The sequence below is a fragment of the Panthera onca genome, chromosome A1 (assembly GCF_046562875.1).
Source record: "Panthera onca isolate mPanOnc1 chromosome A1, mPanOnc1 haplotype 2, whole genome shotgun sequence".
NCBI lineage: Eukaryota > Metazoa > Chordata > Mammalia > Carnivora > Felidae > Panthera > Panthera onca.
In genome coordinates this window covers 86,445,379-86,472,081 of record NC_138339.1, presented here as the reverse complement: position 1 = coordinate 86,472,081, position 26,703 = coordinate 86,445,379, and the positions used below count along the sequence as shown (strand labels likewise).

The following is a 26,703-nucleotide window of genomic DNA, read 5'->3' as shown; positions in this document are numbered from 1 at the left end:
TGATAGGGATCATGTTGAATATGTAGATTGCTTTGGGTAGTATTAATTTATGAATCTTAAGAAAATATTTTAATAAACCAATCAGGATAGAGAAATTGCTAAAGATTAAAGAAGAAAGTGGTGAATTAGAAAGCTGGAAATTTGTGGACTTGGTAAATAAATCCAAGGCCAAAATAGCCAAAATCAGTAGTCTTACTACTTCATTTTACAGATGAGGAAGTAAACTCACGAAGTTAAATGACTGTCTAAAGTTGCCCAGCTAGTAAGCGGCAGAGTACTCTAAGGACACAGCTGATAGGCCCTGATGTATTTTCTTTAGCATGAAGATTGGCATTAACCAGCCGGTCCATTAGTCTGAATTCTGGTGACAGTGTAGGCCCTATGAGGCTAGAAAATGGCTTGCGAGTGATATTGCTGGAGATGTTACAATTGCTTGAAGTAACTGGTTGCAAAAAATATTGTAGAAATCACGTGTCTGTTGGAGGTTGCTAGAACCTTGAAAATAAGGGCACATAAGCATTACTACAACTTGGGATAATATAATCAAGAGTTTTATTAACAGAAGACAGAGTGAGTTTAGGTAGATATGACTTCAGAGAAATTGAGGAGCATAATCTGAAATTGATAACCATTTGGCAGCACTTTTCATAAATTCATGGTATAGTGACTCTGTATTCCATTAATTCTATCAGACTGCCATACATAGTCCCTATATATTTTGATTAGGTTCCACTGCTATGTTATATAGATTTACATTACAAAATGTACATAATGTTTTGGTGTTGGTACAGTTTTTAATAAGTAGATGATGGATGGAAGGAAGTTGAGCTTGTTTCCTTTAAAAGAAAGCAATACAGTTATTTTAAAAAGGGTTGAGTAGGCTGCATGTAGTAACTTCCTTCTAAAAAGTATATTATAGAAAGGGTGGAGAGAGGAAAGTAACATTGCAGGGGAGAACCCTGACAAACACTATCTCAGCTAGGAGTGATAAGTCATGTTGATAGTACATACCTTTATATCATGTAATGAGAATGTCAATCTACCTCTGTGGTCTTCCTGCCAAACCCATAATCCCAGTCTAATTATGAGACAAATCATCAGACAAGTCTCAGTTGAGGAACATTCTGCAAAACACCTGCTAGTACTCTTCAAAACTGTATCAAGGTTATCAAAAATAAGAAAAGTTTGAGAGGGACGCTTGAGTGGCACAGTCAGTTAAGTGTCCAACTTTGGTTCAGGTCATGATCTCACAGTTCAAGAGTTTGAGACCTACATTGGGCTCTCTGCTGTTGGCACAGAGCCCTCTTTAAATCATCTGTCCCCCTCTCTCTTTGCCCCTGTCCCCCCTCTCTCAAAAATAAATAAACATTAAAAAACAAAAAGGAAATAGTCTTGAGAAACTGTCACAGCCAAGAGGAGCCTAAGAAAACATGACAGCTAAATGGAACATATCCTGGATGAGATCCTGGAACAGAAAAAGGACGTTAGGTACCTAAACAAAGTATTGACTTTAGTCAAACTATATTTTGTGGTTTTCTCATTTTATTGTGAAAATAATAAATATTTATTAAAAAAAATCATGATATAGGGCATCTGGCGGCTCAGTCAGTTAAGCGTGTGACTTTGGCTCAGGTCATGATCTTGCAGTTTGTGAGTTCAAGCCCTGTGTTGAACAGCTCACAGCCTGGAGCCTGCTTCAGATTCTGTCTCCCCCTCTTTCTGACCCTCCCCAGATTGCTTTCTGTTTCTCTCTAAAAGGATTAATAAAATATAATAAAAAATAAAAAAAAAATCATAAGGGGCGCCTGGGTGGCTCAGTTGGTTAAGCAGCCAACTTCAGTTAGGTCATGATCTTGCAGTTTGTGGGTTTGAGCCCCGCGTCACGTTCTGTGCCAATAGGTCAGAGCCTGGAGCCTGCTTCAGAATCTGTGTCTCCCTCTCTCTCTGCCCTCCCCCTGCTCATGCTCTGTCTCTTTCTGTGTCTGTCAAGAATAAACATCAAAAAAAATTTTTGAGAAAAAAAAATCATGTTATAAAACCATAGTGGTGGCTCTGCACAAGCTGGGTTGTTAAAAGGTTTGTGAACACTTAAAAGATCTAGAAAAAGAACAAAGCCCAAAGTTAGTACAAAGAAGGGAATGATAAAGATCAGAGTGGAAATAAAATAGAGATTGAAAAACAATAGAGAAGATAATGAGACTAAGAACTGGTCCTTTGAAAGGATAAGCAAAATTGATAAGCCTTTAGCCAAACTAACCAAGAAAATAAGAGAGAGGACTCACATAAATAAACTTAGAAAAGAAAGAGGGGAAGTTATACGTGACACTACAGAAATACAAAAAATTATGAGTCTATTACAATAAAATAATATGCAAACAAATTGGACAACCTAGAAGAAATGAATAAATAAAGATCATATCTTCTGGAGGGGGCTTGGGTGGCTCAGTCAGTTAAGCGTCTGATTCTTGATTTCGGCTCAGATCATGATCTCTTGGTTTGTGAGATCAAGCCCCACATTGGGCTCTGCGCTGACAGCATGGAACCTGCTGGGGATTCCCTCTCCCTCTTTCTCTGTCCCTCCCCTGCTTGTGTGCTTGTACCCTGTCTCTTCTCTGTCTCTCTCTTACACACACAAAAATAAACAAACATTTAAAAAAGAATATCTTCCCAGACTGAATCCTAATGAAATAGAATATCTGAACAGACTAATGACTAGTAACAAAATTGAATCACTATTCAGAAAGCCCCCCAAAAAACAAAAGTATAGGATTTACAGATGAATTCTACCAGACATTTAAAAAAGAGTTAATACCTATTGTTTTCAAGTTATTTCCAAAAATATCAGAGAAAGGAATACTTCCAAATTCATTCTTTGAGACCAGCATTACCATGATACCAAGGGCCAACAAAGACCTACAAAAAAAGATAATTACAGACCAATATTCCTGATGAACATAGATGCAAAAGTCTTCAACAAAATATTAGGAAACCAAATTCAGTGATACATTAAAAGGTTCATTCACCAGCAGCCTCGATTTAGTGTATGGATACAAGGATGGTTCAATGTCCGTAAATTAATTAATGTGATATACCACATTAACAAAATGAAAGATAAAAATTATATGATTGTTTCAATAGATTCACAAAAAGGATTTGACAAAATCCAACATTTATTCATGGTAAAAAGCTGTCAACAAAGTGGGTATAGAGGGAACATACCTCAAAGGCTGTATATGATAAGCCCACAGATAACATTGTATTCAATAATGGAAAGCTGAAAGCTTTTCTGGTGAGATCGGGAAGAAGACAAGGATGCCTGCTGTTACCACTTTTATTCAACATATTACTAGAAATTGTAGCCATAGCAGTCAGACAAGAAAAAGATACAAAAGGCCCCCAAATTGGTAATAAGGAGGTAAAACTTACTATTTGTAGTTGATATGATACTGTATATAGAAAACCCTAAAGACTCCACCAAAAAAATCTATTAGAACTAATAAGTTAATTTCGCAAAATTGTGGGATACAAAATCAATATACAGAAATGTTGTGTTTCCATACACTACTGATGAAATACCAGAAAGAGAAATTAAAAAAAAAAAAACAATCTCACTTACAGTTGCATCAGAAAGAATAAAATAGCTAGAAATAAATTTAACCAGAGGTTAATGACCTATACTCTGAAAATTAAAAACATTGATAAAATAAGTCAAAGATGGCACAAATAAATAGAAAGATATACCATGCTAATGGATTAGAAGAATTAATAATGTCCATACTACCCAAAGCTATCTACATGTTCAATGTAATCCCTATCAAAATGCCAATAGTATTTTTCACAGAATTAGAGAAAAAAAAATCCTAAAATTTGTATTAAACTACAAAAGACTCTGAATAGCCAAAGCAATCTTGAGAAAGAACAAAGCTGGAGAAACAAAGCCTAAAATACTAGATTTCAAGATATGCTGTAAAGCTGTGGTAATCAAAATACTATGGTACTAACACAGAAATAGACATGTAGATCAATAGAGTAGAAGAGAGAGCCCAGAAATAAATCCATGCTTCTATAGTCAATCTGTGACAAAGAAGACAAGAATATACAATGGGGAGAAGACAGTATCTTCAATAAGTGGTTTTGGGAAAATTGGATAGCTACATGCAAAAGAATGAAAATAGACCACTTGCTTGCAGTATACAGAAAAATAAATTCAAAATGGATGTAAAGACCTAAATGTAAGACATAGAACCATAAAACTCCTAAAAGAAAACATAGGGAGTAATCTCCTGAACATTAGTCTTAACAGTGTTTTTCTGGATCTGTCTCTTCAGGTAAGGGCAACAAAAGCAAAAATAAACAATTGAGACTGACTACATCAAGCTGAAAAGCTTTTGCATGGTGAAGGAAGCCATCGATAAAACAAAAAGGCAACCTATTGAATGGGAGAAGATATTTGCAAATGATAATAACTGATAAGGGATTAATATACAAAATTATACAAAGAACTCCTACAACTCAGCACTTCAAAGAAACAACTTATCTGATGAAAAAATGGGCAGAATACCTGACTAGACATTTTTCCAAGGAGGACACACACATGGCCAGCCAACAGATGTATGAAAAAATGCCGAATGGCTAGCATCAAAAATACAGGAAATAACAAGTGTTGGTGAGGATTTGGAGAAAAGGGAACCCTTATGCACTGTTTGTGGGAATGTAGGTGCAGCCATTGTTGAAAACAGTATGGAGGGTCCTCAAAAAACTAAAAACAAAGTACCATATACTCTAGTAATTCAACTAATGGGTATTTACCCGAGGAAAACAAAAACACTAGAAAAATAGAGAAATAGAAAAATAAACACCCTATGTTTACTGCAGCATCATTTACAGTAGCCAAGGTATGGAAGCAACCCAAGGATCCATCATTAGACCAATGGATAAAGAAGATGTGGTATATATATGCAATATAAATACTTAGCCATGAAAAAGAATGAAGTCTTGGTATTCAGGACAGTGTGACCTAGAGGGTATTATGCTAAGTTAGATAAGTCAGAGAAAGACAAATGCCATATGATTTACTTAGATATGGATTTGAAAACAGACTCATAGAGAACAAACTAGTGGTTGTCAGAGGGGAGAAGGATGGTGTGATAGGCAAAATAGGTGAGGGGGATAAAGAGGTACAAACTTCAGTTATAAAATTTAAGTCGTGAGATGTAAAAGTACAGCATGAGGAATATAGTCAATAATATTGTGGTAACTTGTGGTGGTGACAGATAGTGACTATGCTTATCATAGCATTTTGTAATGTATTTAATTGTTGAATCGCTGTGTTGTATACCTGAAATGAGTACAATATATCAAGTGTATTTCAATTGAAAAAATAAATAAACGTTTGTGGTGTTTAAGTGTGGTGATCCTCTGCTACAGCACCGTTGTGACGGTAGTTTTGACCTCAACACCTTTAGGCCCAGTAGTCTGTCTTTTGTGTTTTATACCCTTTTGTTATTCAGGAGGAACCTCAAGTCATTACAGATAGAATACAAACTTGTTTTTCTAACTCTGAAAAGTATTGTTCTCCCTCTCTGGGGTGATAGGTGGAACCAGGTAGGTAGGCGTTTCCTAAGTTCCCAGCTCTTTCTTCTACCTGTGCTTTCCATGCCAGGTATAGTGTGTAGAGGTAGCTGATACTCTGGTTTGAGGTTTGTTTTTTTGTTTTTTTGTTTTTTGTTTTGTTTTTGAGAGAGAGTGGGAGTGAATGAGGAAGGGGCAAAGGGAGAGGAAGAGAAAGAATCTTAAGCAGGTTCCACACCCAGTATGGAGCCTGATGAAGGGCTCAGTCTCATGACCGTGAGGTCATGACCTGAGCTAAAACCAAGAGTTGGATTCCTGGATGCCTAACCAACTGAGCCACGCAGGTGCCCCTGGTTTGAGTTTTGCAAGTATTCCAGGAACATCAGGAATCCCACCATTTTGTTCTTCAAATACATTATTGTAATTCATTTCCCCTCAGACCTTGAAGTGCCATTGCGGGTTTTCATTGTGCTTTTCAAACTTTCCTAGGTTCTGGATGTGTCCATCTTATCTCAGACATCCTTCTTTCATTCTAATGTTGTTATTGTGATAGTGGATGGGTGGGAGGAGAGCCTCACACAGGACAGTCTAAGAAGCCCAATCCTGTTTCCTTTGGTCTCTTGGCCATGTGGACATTGAAGGTCCAGAGCCTGGAATCTGGTACTTCATGGTATACTGGAATGAATTTTTCTGTGCTTCACAAATACCCCAGTGCTTTAGCTGTTCTTTTCCCCCCCTTTAACAGTTGAGGGAACTTAGGGCCCAGAGAGGTGGATTAACTTGTCCATTGATGGCAAAGATGGAAGAAGACAGAGACTAGAGGTGACTGGGGGCTCAGCATCCCCAGGGGCACTGGCAGTGTTTAACTAGAGGATTCAGAGCAAATATTGTAGGATCCCCAAGTAGGTACTGCCGGGAATGCTTTCCCTTTGTCCTCTAAAATCAAATTCCTGGGACTCTCTAGGGGGCAGCCTGCAAGGTGTGTATGTGTGCATATGTATGTCTGGACATGTATACATGTATTTTTCTGCCTTTGAATGACATGAATATAAGAAATATTTTACTTTTCTATTTGGTCCCACTTAGAGGAGACATTGGCATGGTACTGGAGTTCAAATTCTCTTTCTAATTAGCAGTTGGCTGCTCAGCTCCAGCCAGCTGATGTCATGTAGAAATGTGAACTCAGTTTTTTCAAAATAATCTAGAAACCCATTTTTTAAAAATGTGACATCCTTAAATTTTAAATCTTGGAAAAAACTTTTAGTATTATTTTGTAAACACAGTTTGGCCTAAAAACATGTCTCTAGACCTCTCTGCGTGAAACCTCTGGGTTTCAGCATGAAACATGAAACTCTGTACTTTGTTCTTTTCCTTACCTGCCATGAGTACATACAATGTTTTTTTTTAGAAATGACAGCATCTGGATTCTCCAATGAATGCAAATGATATTCAAGAAATAGGTACAGAATAGAAAGAAACTCACAGAAAGTGGCTGAGAGAATTTTTTTTTTAAGGTAATACTGAATCTCAGTTCAAATGAATTATAGCTGTTTTCGGTGAAGTCTTAATTTCGGTAAAATTGCTTTGTGACTTTTGCTTTTGATTTTTATGAGGAATTGCAAATTTCATTTTTACAAAGAGTTTTAAGTGGTAAAAATCTATCTTTAAATTCTTAGGACTTTTTTTCATCATTAGAGAGCATGTTTTTGAAGATGGAGGGGTGCCATCTAATGGTAGTTCATGAAATCTTCATTTGGACACATGATCCTTATATTTCAAAGGAGCAAAAAGGCAAGCGTGTCTTCTCCTTGACAGGGTTACCTTTAACACACTCAGACGTGGAATCTGTGTGAACACATCCTGACTGACTTTATTGCTTCTGAATTTGCCTCAAAGTATTTTGTGTAGTGAATTTTTCACTTTGTGCTTTGGCAAAGTGGGATAGAGACAACCCATTTGAAACCTATAACCTTCTAGAGCCCCACATATCCTAGAGTTGAAGCTTCTGCCTACTGTTCTTCCTGTTTTTTTTGGTGAGCATTTGTAATTCAAATATGAGCAGCTTTTGAATGGCTTTTGTGATCTAGTTGATGACTCATGCAAATGGGACTGTGTGGTCTCATGGAAAATGTTAAGCTTAAATATTTTGGGAATCAGAAATCAGAAGTCCACATACATTATCTAAAAGATTTTATGTCTTCTATCAAGCATTTACTTACCTCATTTAGTAAGTTTAGTAATATGTTACTTTTCCAGGAAATTCTGGTTCAAGTTGTACAATTGTTTACTGAAATGGTTGTTGTGGAACCAGAGTCCTATGCATATGCCAGGGTGATTTGTTCTATAATGGTTATTCTTTTGGAAAAGAAAAAAAGAAAAAGAATGAAAAAAGAAAAAAGAGAGAGATTGTGTTGAATTACACTTTGCACAAGCTGGTAAATATTACTCTCATAAAAGTATAAGATGAGCACATGTCAATGATTTTATTCAACTCATTAGTGAGGAAACGAAGAAAGTGTTAATGCTGGTTCAAAGAGCTTTTGAGGAGCTAACTATAAGAAAATTAATAAAGGAATGTTGGGATAAGATTTTTAGGTTAGTTATAAAACTGGTTACTGTCCTCCTGGGCAATAAAACTATGGCCTCTGGATTATCTCTTTCACTGGACAAAAATTATTTGCATGTTTACTGCATGAAAATTTCCAGATTTGCATGTAAATTCACAAAGTCTGAAACCTTTTATCAATAGTAAAGAATTGTTGAGTTGAACAAAGTACTTTTCTTTAAATCTTGCATCGGTGTGTGTCTGTGTGGTACTGAAATTACATGCCACATCCTTTTTTTGCCTTGTATCCAAGTCTTGGATACTGTTTCTTAAAAATGATCAATATCGTTGACCCTTATGTCTGTATCCATGTTTGGTGCTGAAAATGCGAAAGGTATCCAAAATGGGTGAGGTCATTGTCCTGAGTGCGTTTCTTCTAAGGGTAGAGGTGGAATAAATGCATATTGTGATTAAGTGCAATGAAATAAGCAAAAAGCTGAGAGAAGGATATCAGAGGACAAATTTCTTTACATACAGAAAATAGAAATATGATTCTGAGAAGATGACATTTAAGCAAAAACATAAAGGATGAGAAAGGATCATGTGAAAGGTGGGAGGGAAGAGAGTTTTAGGCGTGGGAGTAACCAGCTGTGGCCAGAAGTGAGAAAGGGCTTGACTCATCCAAGGATCTGGAACCCCAGTGTGGCTGTGAGTGAGGGGGAGAGTGGCACTTGATAGTCTTGCAGTCCATGGTAAGGAGTTTGCACTTTATTTTGAGTACACTTAAGGGTTTTTAAAGATTTTTCTTGTAAAAGCTTTTTTTATCATGGAAAACTTTAAACATACAAAAAAAAAAAAAAAAAAAAAAAGAAATGAACGCATCACCCAGTGTGGGACTAGATCCCAGGCATTTTGGCTCCTAATGTGTGACTGATACAAAAGTAGGTGGAAGAGTGAAAGCAAAAAAAAAAAAAAAAAAAAAAAATTTGTTGAAAATATGAAGGCGATGAAAATAAACCGTTGGAAGCAGTTAATGGGAGATGCCACAATGTTTTTTTAGAGCCACGACAGGATTTAAAGTGATAACTGAATATTTAAGAAAATAAAAACTTTAGATATACACTTTAATATTGGGTCTTCCCAAACCACCTAAAGCTTCACAGTAGAGGGCTTTAAAAAATTATATAAACCCACAAAGATAGAAGAGGAGAAGAGACAATACCAATGTGGTTTTTGAGCCAGAAGGCAGATGGATGAGTAGTAATTGGCTTAGCAGACCCACAGCAGCTTAACTCTATAAGCTAGCAGGCCAAGAAATAGCCAGTTTGCACAGAATTCTCAAAAAGTATAGGAAGTGGTAGCAACAGGTACCTCTAAAACTATGGGGGTGGGGCTGGGTAAACAACTAGATAGGGTGAAAGCTGTTCCAGGAGTAGTCAGATTCCTAGAATTATCATCCATTCTATACTGTTCCTAACCCCTCCTCCCCACCTCCACCTCTTTGCAGCTTTACTGTTTACCCTCCAGAAACTATTAAACATGGTTTCTTGATTGGGGATCTGAGGCATGTGTGAAGGATGAAGATCCCTAAAGATACAGGAAATTAGATGACCATATGATTACTGATTGCTGAGACTCTAGTCCTTTTCCTGCCCTTGGTTCCTGAAATCTTCGTAGTTATATCTGTATCTTCTGAATAGTAGAATGGAAGATTTTCCTTTGAGGAACCTGATCAGCCCTTAGTCTTTTCTGAAGGTACCAAAATTGAAAATTTCTAATAAAAAGTTTACTCAAATTCACCCAAGTTAACAAGCTACACTCTTCCACATATGCTCAAAACTTTGAATTTTCATTTTGTTCTCTGATTGTTAATCATGGGGCAGATAAACAGACCCATATATTCAGAGCATTCAATCATTATTTTAGTCTCTTACTTTTAAGCATATACAGATAACCAAGAATTACCAGAGGTATGAAGAAATTTTTTATGTAGAAGATAGATCTCAGGGATTAAGTAATAAAGCAACTTAGAGGTATCAGAGACCATTGAGAGAACAGAAAAGTTTTAAAAAATTAATACTTTCTGAGAGATAAAAGCAGGTATTTGATTAATGGAAAAAGAACAGGATACCATTAAATTCTTGGAAATTGAAAGCACAATAGTATAAATAAAAAATTTTTTAGTAGAATTGAAATTTAATGATGAATTAAATTCTCAGGGAAAAAAATCAAAGATTTGGAAATTAGAATAAAGGATAAGAAAATGAAAGGGTTAATCCCAGAATATCAAGAAAAAAATAGGAGTTTTTAGGATGAAAGAACAGTGAAAATGGAAGGAGGAGAAATCATTGTAATATAAGAAAAATGTCTAGATTTGAAGGATGAGTGTCAGACTGAAGGGGGACTGACTGAGTACTCAGACAAATGAACAAAAATAAACCCATTCCAAGAAAAATCCTTTGAAATTTTCATAACACTGTGGACAAGGAGAAAAAGCTTCCAGAGGCAAGACAATGCAAATAAACATGTACAATACTTCATAATCAAAATGATTTTTGATTTCTTAAGAGCAATATTGGAAGTTTGAAAATAATGGAACAAGGCTTTGAAAATAATGAAAATTGTTTTCACCAGAAATTCTGTACCCAATAGAAGTATTGTTAAGTGGAAGATTAATACACAAAAATTTCTAACATACAAGATTTAAAAGGTTTATTTCTACACAGCCTTTCTTAGGAAGTTACTGGAGGGTGCTCTCCATCAAAACAAGAGAATAAACCAAGTAAACCAAGAAAGAAAAAAACGTGGAATCAGCAAACATATCAAAGGGGAAAAAAATCAAAGGGATCCCTGGATGACTTTTGTGTTTCACACGTAGAGGTGAAGAAGTCCTGATGAATAAAGACTTGACAATGTTTTGTCTAGGAAAGTACAAGTTGCCAGATTTATGTCTCTTCACCCTAGAGGGTGAATCAATGGGTATCATGAAAGTCAGTGGACACAATCATTTAATTGATTAGATCTGCAATTGTGATGGCATGTAGTTGAGGCAATTATATGTGTGCATTATGAATGTCTACATCAAACCCTAGTATCTATCTCTCTTTTAACCACCATCTTGAGAAAATGTGCTGATTCCTGTAGTCTGTATGCAGAAGAAAACAATCTGGCACAGGAATTTTCTCCTGCAGACATACATCTTACTATATGCATAGATTCTTTCTTGTGAAGAGACAAAGTTGATCGTTGTAATTGACTGGATAGCAGAAGCATATGGCTGGTGGGGGCTGGTGTGAGGGAGACTTACTTCTCATTATTTACCTTTTTTGTCCCTTCTTAATATTGTGCCAGGATATATATGTTATTTAAAGATGAATAAAATAAAAATCTTGAATAAGTAAAGCTAATAAACTTTATATAAATAACTTTAAGAGACTACTCCCCTTTTCACTTAAAAATATCTGACATTTCCTGTATGTGTAACATCAGCTTACTTTTTATTGAAAGTTGCAAATTTAAATTTTGTTTTGGTATGGAGGAAGGAAAACATTTTTTTGTAGTACTCACCCAAATATAAATAACACAGATTAAGAATTCTTAGAGGCTGAATAATTTATGATATGAGTGATGAAACTTCTCTTGTTCCATAGGAGAAACTCTATAGCTTTAGAATGCCCATTAGTAAATGTAATAGAATTGAAGTAATTCTATTCTAGAAAACCTTTCGCCATTAGGATCATATTTTCAGTATCAGTTACCTGGTGGTCACACCGTGGGAAGATGCTTGCTACAGCCCAGACAAGGCAGCAGCTGAAACAAAAGGTCAATGCATCCTTTCAATTCCACACTGATAATGTTTGTCATCTTACTTTGTCCAATCACTCGTAGAGGTTGTACCCTTGTTTATTCTGAAACTTAAAAAGACAAAATTAACTTTTATTATTTTTTTTAATTTTTAATGTTTATTCATTTTTAAGAGAGAGAGAGGGAGAGACAGAGAGAGTCAGAGCATAAGCAGGGGAAGGGCAGAAAGTGAAGGAGACACAGAATCTGAAGCAGGCTCTAGGCTCTGAGCTTTCAGCACAGAGCCCGACGCAGGGCTCAGACCCATGAACTGCAAGTTGGCGCTGAAGTCGGTGCTGAAGTCGGTGCTTAACTGACTGAGCCACCCAGGCGCCCCCAGCAGAGTTAACTTTTAAATTGACTGAAGGTTTTCTTAGAAAGTTGATAACTGCAAAATCAGCAAAATCTATTTTTAATATGTTTTTCTTTATATTGTCATCTGTTGAGTCCTGATTCTTATTTGTGTACTTTATTTTATTCTTTATCCTATTCTATTTCTACAGAGTTATTGAAACTTAAAATAGAAGGCTATTCCCATTTCCTCAAAATATACTCTATATGCTACCTTTCCTAAGGTACCCATTAATAAGAGGCGAGATAGGAGGAAGGTCATATCCTAGGTAAACAGGATTTGGAATTCTGTGGTTAGTATGACATACTGTGTTGGAGTATATATGACATTTAATTTTATAAATGACATAATAATATATAATATTATATAACATATTATTATATAATTAATATAATATAATAATATATGACATTTAATACATTGTGTGCTAAGTGACCCAAATGGAGAATAAAGTTAGTGAATACCAGTAGGTTTTCCAAAGAGAAAGGACAGTTAGACATTCAGGAAAAAAGCAGAGAAAAAAATTAATGCCAGGCAAATTTAAAGCAGCATAATATTGGGGTTCCTTGTGACAGTCAGAATGCATTAACTTTTTAGAACAGAGTGTTGCATTCTGTCCTGCTATTATTGTCAAGACCTCTTTGGTTTGTCTGCCTGTCCTAAATTTCCTTACTAGTCATTGTCAGTTTTAAAGTGGAAGGGGTGGGCGCCTGGGTGGCTCAGTCGGTTAAGTGTCCGACTCAGGTCATGATCCTCTGGTTTGAGTTCGAGCCCCGCATCAGGCTCAGAACCTGCAGCCTGCTTCGGATTCTGTGTCTCCCTCTCTCTGTGTTCCTCCCCTTCTCACACTCTGTCTCTCGCTCTCAAAAATAAACATTAAAAAATTAAAGTGGAAGGAAAGCTATCGTAGATGGTGGTAATAATTACATGGGAACAGGAAAGATAGCTAGTGTTGTATCCTTTCACAGAAGATTAGAAAGACTAAGACTGTTGAATGTCGGAGCAGAGGAGAAGGGATCTTCCACTTGGTATATCCTGATGTCGATTCATAGTGTCACAGATTGGAGATTAATGGATAAATATTGATGTTGCAAAGCGACAGAAAAATCCAGCCTAAGCTGGCTGTCACAAAAAATGTAATTTATTGCCCAGTTTTGGAAAAGGCCAGGGTAAAGCTGGATTCAGGAAGCTAAGCTTGATTGTCAAGACTTGGCTCTTCTCTACCTCTTGGCTCTGTCTTTGGCTGTGTTGGTTTCCTTTCCAGGCTTCAGAGGAAACTGGCCCCAATCAAAATGATCCCGAATCCAGCAGTAAGGGGAATCTGCATCCTTATGCTTAAGCAGGATTCTCAGAATTGTTTTGTTGACTTTGGCCCATTGCTGTGATTATTGTGGAGCCAAGGACCATATCTTGTGGATCTTCATATCCTCAGTGATTAGTTCAGGGTGTTTGTTTGCACAATGTATAGTAGGTGCTCAGTATACAAATGTTATACCAAATTTTAATCTGCTCTTCTGAAAGCAAACAATTTGCATTGTAGCAACTATTCTAATATAATCCTGACTTTAATTTCAAAATATTTTTTTGTGGAATTAGATGACTCGTTGGATAGGCTGAAAGTGATTACTAAAAACTAAAGACTTTGTGCCTGTGTGTGATCAAGACTATCAAAATTTCATAGTAAAATCAGGAAACAAGCAAGAAAGTAACATAAATCTCATATTGTTTTAACACGATAAGAAATCTATTCAGAGATAAGAGATCTTTGGCAGGAACAGCTTTGATTTCCTTTGAATCACACTGAGCGAGGTAAGAGGAGAACATGGACGGTAGTTAGAAAAGAGAGGATCTGAATATTGGAATATCATGCCAATGCAGAGGAGAGGAATGCCTTCATAATGCTAAAGTTCTTTTTTTACAGTTATGACAGAATATGAGTTCAGCACATCTTTAAACACATGTTGTTTGAAATTCATTTTATAAAGAAGTTTAGAATAGGTAGTCTGATGGGTCATGTAAGACTTTTCTTAAATCCAATAAGAAAGACCTGAAATAGATGTAAGACTTATGTGTTTTGTCAGTCACTAATGCTAATCTTCTGAGTTTAATATAGGGAGTTCCAAAGACTGGATTTTTAGCATGATAGAGGAGAATATACCTAGTTACCCTAAAAAGAAACTTCAGCATTTGTGTAATTATGCCTGTCTTCTAATGGGAACTTCACTTCTAAAGCTTTTTCTTCATCTTTAAATTTCTATTGAATGCCAACTTTGCCTCAGCAACTTTTCTTACAGGTTGAAAAGATGAAAGCAGGGGAGATTCAATTATCAATGATGTCACAGAATTTGAGGCATTTCCAATCATGCTTGTTTGTTCATTTCACATAATCTCAAAACTCACTGATGTGCACCAATTTAAAATGAATTTACTGACTTAACCACAAGATCTTGGAGCTCTAATTGCCTGGGAAACTGCAAGAATGCACCATTTGAACTCATTGGTCCTGACGTTAAAAGATGCTGTTAAATATTTAAAGTAGTCAAGAGAACTGCAGTTTCTGTTAAGTAAATATAGTGTTTATTAGAATAATAATGTGCCCACTTTTAGGATACTTATGCAGCTTTTTGGTAGTTTTGGTGCATGAGTTTAAAATATTTGAATGTTTAAAAATATATAGCATAAGCAGTCTACTAAATTTTTCAAGATGGTGACATGTGATTTGCAAGAATAGAATATAAGAGGCAATATAGTATGGTTTTTGGGTAGAGAGTCTGCAAGTAGACTGCTGGGTTCAAATCCCCTTGTCCTCTTAACTAAATAACAGTGCGTGTGTTAACTAGATGGTGTGTGCTTTAGTTTCCTTAGCTGTCAATGGGATTAATGCTACTAGTACCTTCTTCACAGACAGGTTGTGAAGATTAAATGTGTTATCGTGTATAAAGTATCTACAGCAACACTACATAAGCATTAGCTTTTCTGGTTTCTTTCTATAGGCAATTGCAGTTTTTCTTCAGGATAGATGGAATCCTAGAATATAATATAGTAACACACACAGAAATATATGTGGGGAATTCTGTAGTAAGTTCAAGCATATTGCATTGAAAAATTCAGTAATTAACTCACAGCTCCAAATGTGGTCTGTTGTACATCCATTTCAAAACATGCTCCTCACACTCTAGTTCAGTGTATGTCAAAATGTATGTTAAGGATCAGTTACTTTAGAGTGAAAGGGCTGCCTGTTAGATGTAGATTCCTGGGCCTCAATCAAATTCACCGGATCAGAATTTTTGAGTCCGTGAGTTAGCATTTTAACAAACATTTGACTTGTTTCTTGTGGAGGACAAATTTTGAGAAGTTACATCTCCAGCTGTTCATGATTCCCCCTTGTCGTGCTGTAATTCACTTACACTCTTTCTCACTCAGAACTTCAGGTGTCCTCTTCTGTCAGCTCAAAATTCTATCACAGCTCACGTTCAAGGAGTTTTTTTTCTTTCGAAATCACAGTAGACCACAGTTGATCTTTTTCTTACGCATCGCTGCCTCATCACCCCTCCATTCTGTATTCTCTTTCTCATTCCTAGTTCATTTCTTTCCCACTATTTGTCATAAGTGAGGTGTGAAATCATTCTGGCTTTAGAATTCCACAGAAAATCTTAGTTGTCTTTGGTGGCCCAGATTTGCTCCTAATCTCCTACCTCACTCAGGCTTTGCCTTTTTCCTTCCCTTTCTCTCATTCTTTTCATTTCCTTTCTTTGGGCTAACATTAGTGCCTTAGAAGTCAGGGAAGAGAGAAGTTTTATTTCTTCTTGCAAGTCCCTTTATCCCCATGGCAGGTGAAACATTCTCAGAGAGAAGGCACAGGTGTAGAAAATGCTTTAGTCTTCCAGAATCTCTGGTCCTGTTGGCCCATGTCTCATTCCTGGACTCCATCTGACCTCTGCATCCCTGCCTGTGGATTTTGCAGTTTTAACTATATGAGACGTCATTAAGCAATCTCAGATTGCATTGTTTGAATACACTTGATTGAGAAAATTGAATTTAAAGTAAAATATATCAAGATCTCATGTATTTGGTGGTTTTTAAATACAAAGCCACGTGTAGCCATGTGGCAGTACCACATACATGAAAATTTTATTACTTCTTGACCAAGGTAAAGAGTAATAGGAAGCATTTTGGCTCACTGAGTGCATAATGCAACTCTCCTTTAACACACATGAACTTGTTATGTTCGTGTGACTGGTCACATAATCCACTGGAATCTTAATGATCCGTGAGATCAATTGTTCACATTTTTAGAGGTACATCTACATTACAAAACAACATTGCTTTCAAGAGGCCACTGCACTGTTGTGCTTTTGAAAGCACTTGAATCACACAAGGCTGCAAGTAGGAACACTATTGATGCGTCATAAACACACACATTCTAGTAAGAAGAAAACAGTACAGTTATGGAAAAGAAGGAAATACACACTTTGCCAGATTTACTTTTAAAGCAACATAGACATTTTCTAAGAAATGATGTTAGTATTTTAGGTAGTAGAATGGGAGAAATTTAGGTCCTGGAAATTTATGTTGAAAGCATTAGCATTTCCTTGCAATAACTAAAAAATTTTAAAAAGCATTTTCAAGTAAGACAAATGTCAGGAAAAGGTAGACACAACCAAGAAATCAATTTATTAATAAAGTTTCAGCTTCAGCTGCTTTTATATCCCAGTTTTAAGAGTTCTCTCATAGTTTTGTGATAAATAAATAGATGAAGAGGCCCTATTAAGATCATTGATCGACTTGATAATTTTTTAGTGTTGGCTTGTATTTTACAGTTTCATTTTGGGGAGAAGATGGGCTTTAATTTCATTTCCAAAGTACTGATTTATGTTTTTCTTAGGATAAATTAGAGGGTCAAAAAATTTAAAAACCCTAATTTGATAAATAAGTTTAAGACTACTGATAACTATTATCTTGTTATATAGGTTAAAGAACAAAAAGTAGTTATGAATTGTAAAAAATAATCATAGAAGAGATTGTGATTTTAAACTTATTTCTGTGATCCCATATTTAAATTGGATGGTTTAATATTTGATGTATTTATGTCTTAGTTCCTTACCGTCTAGCTCTTCACTCTGTTTATATCTGTAGCAACATGGTCTAATGAAAATATATTAGGTATGTTTTGTGAACAAAGCTTTTTTCTTTTTTTCCTAATAGGGATGCCCTCTGCATCTTTATTAGTAAATCTCCTCTCAGCTTTATTCATCCCTTATGTGTTTGGAGAAACAGAAATAAGGTTTGCCGGACAGACAACATTTGTAGTTAATGAAACAAGTACAACAGTTATTCGTCTTGTCATCGAAAGGATAGGAGAGCCAGCAAATGTCACCGCAATTGTATCGGTAAGAAATGATGTAGCTCTGTTCTTACTGAAGTAGATGATATGACATTTCTTAGTTTCAGCGACAAGAATTTTTCTTAACCGTTTGAGATTCTGAGTAGTTTCATTATGATAAATGATTTTCGGGTATACTATTCCATTCATATTTCCTAAATTTTTTTTAACTTGAGATTCTGAGTTGTTTCATTATGATAAATGATTTGTAGGTACACTATTCCATTCATATTTCCTGTAGGTTTATAGGGTGCTCCAATTAGCATATGCACGTGCCAATAATAGTAAAGATATAGACTGATTATTTTTAAATGTTCATATGTTTATTTTAAAACAAAAAACAAAGATATCAGTAAGTGGTCCTAGGTAAAATAACATTTACTTCGGGTAATTTGGATTCCAGTTATCTCTGCTCAGATATATATTTCAGGTGGCTTAGGGAAAAATACATAAAATTTTTTAAAGTAATGGCAAATTAAAAGTGAATTTTGTCAGAAAGCTTGGGAGAAATTAAGTTCATTAACTTAGGTACAGGTTATGTAGGATTTGTTAAACTGTCAGGTTATCTTGCACACAGTTTAGTTATTGGATGGATTCAGTGTGCATATATCTGTGTCTACGTGTAACCAGAAAGTAATGTCATATGACCACTAAGGATATTGCTGTATCTGAGGCCCAAAGTACTTGAATTTTTTTTTTCAAAAATAAGTTTTGAAGTAGTGGGTTAAATTATCACATTGTGAAACATTGTAAAAAAGAGATAAAAAAGGAAAAGAAAGATATAAAAAAAATATGAAACAAACCCAGTTTTATAACTTTGTGCATTGCTTTTAGTTTTTAATTTATAATATGTGTGTATATATTTACTTATTTCATTTTAACGAGTATACATTATAGTTGATAACCTTTTATGCATAATTTTTATTGTATCATAAGAATGTTGTGGGGTGATTCTGTCATTTTTCACAGCTTTTCCCCATGGTGGCATCATCATTTCCCAATTATTTTTCACCTGGCTTTCACTGAGGTTGCTTCCAATTTTTGTTGCTGTAAATGCTGCTCTGATGAAAATGTTTACATATGTATTGATTTTTGCATATTTTGGATAGTTAAATGATTTTTGGGGTTGGGTTACTGTGTTTTTCTCTTTATTTGTTTCAGTGGCTCTTGATAGTTAATGCTTTGTAAAAGACTGCAACTTTTTATATTAAGGTATAAGTACAAGTTTTTCAGTACCCTTAACTTACTCGGATATCTCAAGTATTTAACCTTTATTTTTACAAATGAAAACTAGAAATTGACTGTAATTTCCCAAACATGTTCATCATTTTTTATTTGCACTAAATCATGTTTTTTTTTCTAGTAGATAGGTTATTCATTCTGAGTTCTTTGGCAAAAGAAACCTCATTTAGATTTGCACAAGAAGTTGTTCCTTTATAATTTCATCATTACTGCTCCCTTGAAAATCTGTTAGCAATGCTGATGTTATAGAATGAAGCCTTAAAAACTTAAGGAAAAGTTTGTGATGAGTAATAATTTGGAATGCTGAAAGAATTGAGTCTTTATTGGAACTATGGGAAAATATAAATAAAACTTCATTTGAAAGTTCTGGAAAAAGTACTTCTTTGAAACTGATAGCATAAGTAATTTTTATTTTCCTGGTGTATTTTGACAGGCTATTTCCACTTCTTCTTTGAGGGAGTTTTAGCTACAATTTTTTTTTTTTTTTGTCAGGTTTGGTGTAATCCCCTTGAGATCATTCAAGAGGCAGAGAAAAAAATTCACATCCATACTTGCTATGCAATTATTACTTTTCTGTGTCGTGATTCCTTTACCTCCTAGAGCATAAACAAATGTTTCTGTTTAGAATCATTTTTAATAATGTGTTTTGAAGGTGATTTTTATTGGTTTTTAAATATTTGTTTTGTTTTTGTACATCCATTATATAAACATCAGTGTCAGTTGATGACTACTGTGTTTTCTGTTGATGGCTCCAATTAGCATCAGTTTTGGTTGTCCTAAGAACTGTCTCTTTTTTGCATTTGATAGCTATATGGAGATGACACTGGTGACTTTTTTGACACATATGCTGCAGCTTTTATACCTGTTGGAGAAACAAATAGAACAGTGTACATAGCAGTATGTGACGATGACTTGCCAGAGCCCGACGAAACTTTTACTTTTCACTTGACATTCCAGGTAAGTCCTTCTTGCCCCTGCTGCCCACCTTGAACTCACAGAAACCTCACAATGCTTAAAAATCTGTTTCTCTAGAGATAAGCCAATCTAGAGACTGGAGGTGGTTTTCAAAGAAGTCAGAACTGACAGTCTCTTTGGCAATTCCATGGTCTGGTTATTTTTCCTCAGACAATCTTGTTTAGAAGATTCTACAGTTAGTTTCTGGATCCATTCAGCTTATTTAGGAATTGCCATGACAGATGCTCAAGAAAAACCTGTCTTCCCTTTGGCTCTTTTCTCTTTTATCCCTCCCCTGCTACCAGATGCACAAAGAATGACCGAGACTTCTGAGTTCAAAGGAGAGGGATACAAAAAGCAGGCTTGGAAGTGGGAGGTCCCTGTGCCTTAGAATCATTTTGGAGTAGCTCTGGGAAAAATGTTTGAATAGCCTAAGGTTTAATTGTCCTTTATGGCTTGATCTATTAGGTTGAGGTAATGACTGCTAACACTGCTGTAGTTAATTTTTCTGAGGGGCATTGAGAATTCTTTTTAGAATGATTATATTGGTATGAGTAAAATTTTTATGAAAATGATACTTGAAATAATCCTGTTTTGCCTTTGTATATCACTTTTTTGCATATTATGCTGCCGTAGAATATCAATAGAAATGTTGTAGAAAACTCTTCCCTTATTAATCAGAAAAAATGTTTTAATATTTTATCTTTAATTTGGCTTTATAATTTATAAAGTAAATAATTCTTAAGTGTCAGCACCTTGTATAGTGAGAAGAAAACACGTTTGAATAGAATTTTATACTGCTTACTTAATTCTCTGTTATATTAGTAATGAGATTGGAGTAATTATAATATAGCATTACTAGCCAGTGTTTGCTTATCATTGTAATGATTTAGTGATTAATCGTTTTTAAAAGTTTTTGAAAAGTTTTTATTTGGGACTTCTTTACCATGTTGACTTAATTTGAAAACATTTTCTTAATCTGCATTAAAAGTATGCTTGTATTTTTATTCATAGTCTGAACAATTACTTAAAGACAGAAACTCTATTAAAATCATTCTTTTTTTCCTCTTATTTTTAATTTATTAACTTACCTTGGGGCTTTTATTTTAGAAACCTTCAGCAAATGTGAAGCTTGGATGGCCAAGGACTGTTACTGTGACAATATTATCAAATGACAATGCATTTGGAATTATTTCATTTAATATGGTATGGTTACATACTGATCAATCTTGTGGTTGCTAGATAATAGTTATTAAATTAAAGAAATTTTTTTAGTGTTTATTCATTTTTCAGAGACAGAGATAGAGCGTGAGGAGGGGAGGGGCCGAGAGAGAGGGAGACACAGAATCTGAAGCAGGCTCCAGGCTCTGAGCTGTCAGCACAGAGACTGACGCGGGGCTCAGACTCACAGACCATGAGATCATGACCTGAGCTGAAGTCGGACACTTAACTGACTGAGCCACCCAGGCACCACAGTAGTTACTAAATTTTTAAATTATTTTTCATGATATTACCTGGTATCATCTTGCCATTTGAAAATAAATACAATTCGCTCTAACTCCATCCATATCCCATATTCTGTAGACTGTCCATTTGTGCTGCCTGAGATTTCTCCAGATTGAGGAGGCCTATGTGATCTTGGCTGTCTCTTGTCCTGTTCTTCTGCTGATCATTCCACCTGATTCATTCGTTACTTCCGTTGGTGGTCTGTAACTTGGATGTTGTCTTATTCTTTTGCATCTGTTGTAACAGAATTATGTAGACTGGTGGCTTAAAAACAACAGAAATGTATTTCTCACGGTTCTGAAGGCTGAAGTCCAAGATCAGGGTGCTAGCAGATTTGGTGTCTGGTGACGGCCTGCTTCCTAGGGGTCTTCTTGTTATGCTTTCATAAGGTAGAAGGGGCAAGGAGCTCTCTGGGATCTCTCTGATAAGGGCACTTATCCCATTTGAGAGCTTTGCCCTCATGATCTAATCACCCCAATGGCCCTGCTCCTACAGTTTGAACATGACTTTGGGTTGGGGGGGGGGTGGGGACACAAACATTTAGTCTTGTAGCAGATGTTGTAATGTAGTTCCTTTTGCTTGATTTTCTCAGCTGCCTCTTAAAGGAAATCTTGTTTGTCAGCCTTCTCTGAAAGTTGGGAGATGAGAAAAATTTATTGAAAGAATACTGGAAAAACCTACAGTCAACTGAAAATTCAGTAGCAGACATAGTTCTTAAAAATTCTAGGGGCGCCTGGGTGGCGCAGTCGGTTAAGCGTCCGACTTCAGCCAGGTCACGATCTCGCGGTCCGTGAGTTCGAGCCCCGCGTCAGGCTCTGGGCTGATGGCCCGGAGCCTGGAGCCTGTTTCCGATTCTGTGTCTCCCTCTCTCTCTGCCCCTCCCCCGTTCATGCTCTGTCTCTCTCTGTCCCAAAAAATAAATAAAAAACGTTGAAAAAAAAAAAATTAAAAAAAAATTAAAAAAAAAAAAAAATTCTATACTCAATCCCTACACTGAGATTTTCCCATTTATTAATATTTCTTAAAGGTTAAAATTCCTTGTCATCCCCCTTAGTTTTGCTGAGCAGTTCATTTTATTCTCTCTGATCGCCAGATTCCTATGTTCCCGACCAGTTCTGTGTTCATAGAGTTTTATCTTTAGAAACAAACCCACAAGCTAGGTCCCCCACTGAGAGAAGTTGTTTCCAGCTCCTAAAATAAAACAAAATTTGTCTTGGGTACAATTGGATTTTGCCATGAAGTTTTAGACTATAATAACCTTCCTGATATGGAGTCTTTTTGAATCATGTTACTAATTATCATTACTAAAAGATGATGTGGTACTCCCCAGCTTTTTATTTATTTTCCAATTTAGATTGCTGCTGCAGTTGGTAGAATGTATGTCATTTTCTTAGTACCTTAAATTATCTTTGAAACAAGGTGGGCTATAGATAAATATGATCTTTTAATTGCAGTATCTTTATTAAAAAAGATATGTGGATAATGTCAATGTAGTAGACATTTTGTGACCTCCATTATATTGTCATATACAAAATTAAATTAATTAATCAGTCATTTCTATTTAAATTATAGGGAATTATTAGTTAATTATGAGGCAGGCTCACTTAATTGCTTAATTTCTCTCCTTATTGCCTTTCTCTTTTCTATTTACTCCCAACCTATCCCCACTATCCTCATACTGACTTGTTTAAAGGTTCTTTCCTTCCTTCCTTCCTTCCTTCCTTCCTTCCTTCCTCCCTTTCTCTTCTTTCTCTCTTTCTTTTTCTCTCTCTTTTTATTCTCTCTCTTTTTCTCTTTTCTTTTCTTTTCTTCTTTTTTCTTAGCTTCTGGGAATGAACCCTAATCTTTTGCATTGGTCACAGGTCCCTGACTGTTGTGGTCACAGTGCTGCCAGGCAGCCTCTGATTGGGCACCTGCATCATGTGGTTAAAATTAAATTAACTAGCTTTTGAGCTCACAGTAGTTAGTAAATAGGCTGGATTTGGTTCCTGGCCTGGATGATGATTATACTGATGATGAAGATAGCACTGATGATGTATGATGTCTTTGGGACAGGCATTCCTATCCCTGTTTATGGATGGGAACACTGAGACTTGGTGTCACCAGGAAAGATGGGCATTGCTGCCCTAGTTACCATGCACCTGGCTGCTTCCCTCTTCCTCTTCTTCTAGCTGGAGTTTCAGGCAGCCAAGCCAGAGTGTTTCAGCATTTGAAGTCCTGGCTTCTTCTTTGCTTCAGTGATCATGTCCTGAAAGCATTAGCAGTTCTCTGCTTTTCGTTGATAGGCTGACCACTGAGGAGGGAACAGTGGTTGGGAGCAAGGCCTGTGGGTGGTACTTCCAGTGGGTGGTTGCAAATGAACTGCTCTCATCTGGAGAAGCATCTCGTTTTTGTGACCTCTTGGGTCTCTGGGGCATTTGAGTTTGTTGTCTTTCAACTAGGTAATCTTTATGGTCCCTCAGCAGAACAGCTAGTTGATGGAACCAGAACAAGAACTTACAACTTTTTCCTGAATAGTTTTATGTTCCCTTTACACTATTATTTTTTAGCATTTTTATTAGATACACCTAATTAATGCTAGGAAGTACAGCACTCTCAGGGCACCAGGTGAATTAATTTATCTGTGGAAATTTAGTATTTCTAAGGTAATATTTTGCACCAGTCTACCTCTAGTTGATGAGTGCCTGATTGTCTTTGTTCTTCCCGATAGCCTTTTTCAATCACAGTGAGTGAACCTAGGGGCAGAAATGAATCTGTGCCTTTTACTCTCATCAGAGAAAAAGGAACTTATGGAATGGTCACTGTGACTTTTGAAGTAAGTGTACTGTGCAATCACTTTATTTTTTATTTATTTTTATTTTTTGAGAGCGAGAGGGAGCAAGCGAGCTGGGGAGGGGCAGGGGGGAGAGCGAGAGAGAATCTTAAGCGTATAAACAGCATCTCTTCTCAGAATTCAGTCTCCCCCGTGCCCTTCTTAGTTTTTTTTCTCCATAATACTTATCATCTGAAAAATACGTATTTCTTTGTCCGTTTTTCCTTTCATTAAATGTTAGGTCCTTGTGGGTAAGGAGTTTACCTGTTCACTGTTGTATCCTTAGCACCTAAAAGAGGTCAGGCACAGAGTACTTAAGTACTTTTCAAAAGGAATGATTTTATTACATCTTTATATCTAGCCTGTTAGTATGTTATTATGATTATTTTAAAGATGGGGAAAGTGCTGCTTGGAGTTGCTGAATACTTGCCCAGTGTTAAACAGTCACTGGTGGAATTGCCATGTGATTCTATGACTTAAGAGAATTTTCCAATTTTGAATACCTTCCTCTCATGGAAGAATACATTTTTTCTCAGGTTTAATGTAATGGCTTGAAAAAATAAAAAAGAGAAAACTCTTAGAAATCATGTAGTTTAATGTGATTATAGTCCATATCTATAATTACAGGCCTTGACTATTAATTACAAGGGCAAACTTATATACAGTTTTCTATAATTCTTCTTATAAAACATTTTTAAGTAAAAACCAGATTTTTGTCATTTAACATCACAATAATGCTTTCTTACTCTAGTGAAATATTTTGCATTTATGGATGGTACTATGTGTTTCTTTTCAGGTAGAGGGTGGCCCAAATCCACCTGAGGAAGATATGAGCCCAGTTAAAGGAAATATCACCTTTCCCCCTGGCAGAGCAACAGTAGTTTATAACTTGACAGTACTTGACGATGAGGTGAGATAATATAAATGCTTCAATGGGACAGAGATTCTGTCTGCAGTATAGACATGTTAGAACATTATGTCAAGCATTAAATTGTGTTCAGTATTTGAAATTATTCAAGAACTTAGTCCTATGTAAAGCTAGTGTATTGTACTAACTAGTTAGTGTATACTTTAGCTATAAATAGCCATTTTGGTGGATATCTGGTAAATATTTACCTTATTTATTTCACAATTGTGTATATAAAAGCTGATGAACCTGAATATAACTGCCAACCACACGTAATACAGTAACTTAAGTATTTGGTAAACCTTGATGATTGTTTTTTGTTAGTGATTGCAGTTTTGAGTAGGTATAGTCTTACCTACCCAGCATAAGTATTTTACTATAAAAGCAAAGAAAATTCTACTGTAATTGATATCCTTTTGTTTAGATATTTTAATTAAAAATTTTTTTTAATTAAAAAAATTTTTAAAATATTTATTTAGACACAGAGAGAGACAGAGCATGAGAGAGGGAGACAGAATCCGAAGCAGGCTCCAGGCTCTGGACGTGGGGTTCAAACCCACAAACTGTGAGATCATAACCTGAGCCAAAGTCGGACACTTAACCGACTGAGCCACCCAGGCACCCCTTGTTTGGATATTTTAAATGTTCACATTCATGGGAAAGCTTTAGTTATTTTTACATTTCACATTGAAGCTACCAAGGATTGAGATAAATGAGATAGCTAACTTAACTAGGGAGAGAATTGATTTTGAACAATAATGTGCAAGGATATCTCCGTGAGCTAAATGAGAGAAAACATAACTTTTACACTTGATCTTAGCCAAAAAGCTGAGACACGATTGAGAAAACATAACTTTTAATGAAACAATGTTAGTATTGTCAGAAAAAAGTAGAATAGCTTGGAATTTATAACCATGCTTCTACTTTCCAAAAAAAAAAAAATCAAGAAACCAAATCACAACAAATCCTAAGAGTATAAAAACAAATGAATTAGAAGATATTATTAGAAACTCTCTCCTTGAAAAAAGTGAAGTGGTATTAGCATTGATAACTCTAGTTGATCTGGTTATGTAAACTAATAAAAACCTTTGGTTTTTAGATCCTTGGAAAGGTTATAATTTAGGGCAATGATTAATTATACATTTTAACTATAAACCTAAAAGATCATCTTCTGAGGATAATGTACATCATGGTACCTACAGTTAATAAAACAGTGTTGTATGTTTGAAAGTTGCTGAGAGTAGATCGTAAGTGTTCAGCCACGCGTCTATAAGAGTCAACTATGTGAGGTGATGGATGTGTTAATTCTCTGGATCTTGGCAATCATTCAAATATGTGTATGTATATCAAACCATCATGTAGAATTTATAGAAAAAGCTCAAGCAGTATACTAAGAAGAAATCCCTAAGATTTCTGTGCAGTTGCAAAAAAAAGTTTCACCTTAACCAGGTGAACATTTGCATGATAGTGACTCTTAGAACTTGTTCTCCAGAGAGGCATGATGTGTATTTTGGAAATCATGATTGGTTCGTACATTTACCTCTTGAATTAGAAACCATTTAGAGAGAAACAAGAATAATTCACATGG

At 35.7% G+C, this 26,703-nt stretch overlaps 1 protein-coding gene across 3 annotated transcripts in view; it reads left to right on the top strand.

Annotated features, from left to right (window-relative positions):
• The window catches only part of ADGRV1 (adhesion G protein-coupled receptor V1), a 565,435-nt gene that overhangs the window by 22,276 nt on the left and 516,456 nt on the right, over positions 1–26,703 (top strand). For all 3 annotated transcript variants that reach the window (XM_078448177.2, XM_078448183.2, XM_078448190.2), the window contains exons 2-6: positions 17,517–17,701; positions 19,744–19,893; positions 21,001–21,096; positions 24,107–24,211; positions 25,005–25,118. In XM_078448177.2, the coding sequence (XP_078304303.2) occupies positions 17,517–17,701; positions 19,744–19,893; positions 21,001–21,096; positions 24,107–24,211; positions 25,005–25,118 (650 nt within the window). The remainder of the gene's footprint in view (positions 1–17,516; positions 17,702–19,743; positions 19,894–21,000; positions 21,097–24,106; positions 24,212–25,004; positions 25,119–26,703) is intronic.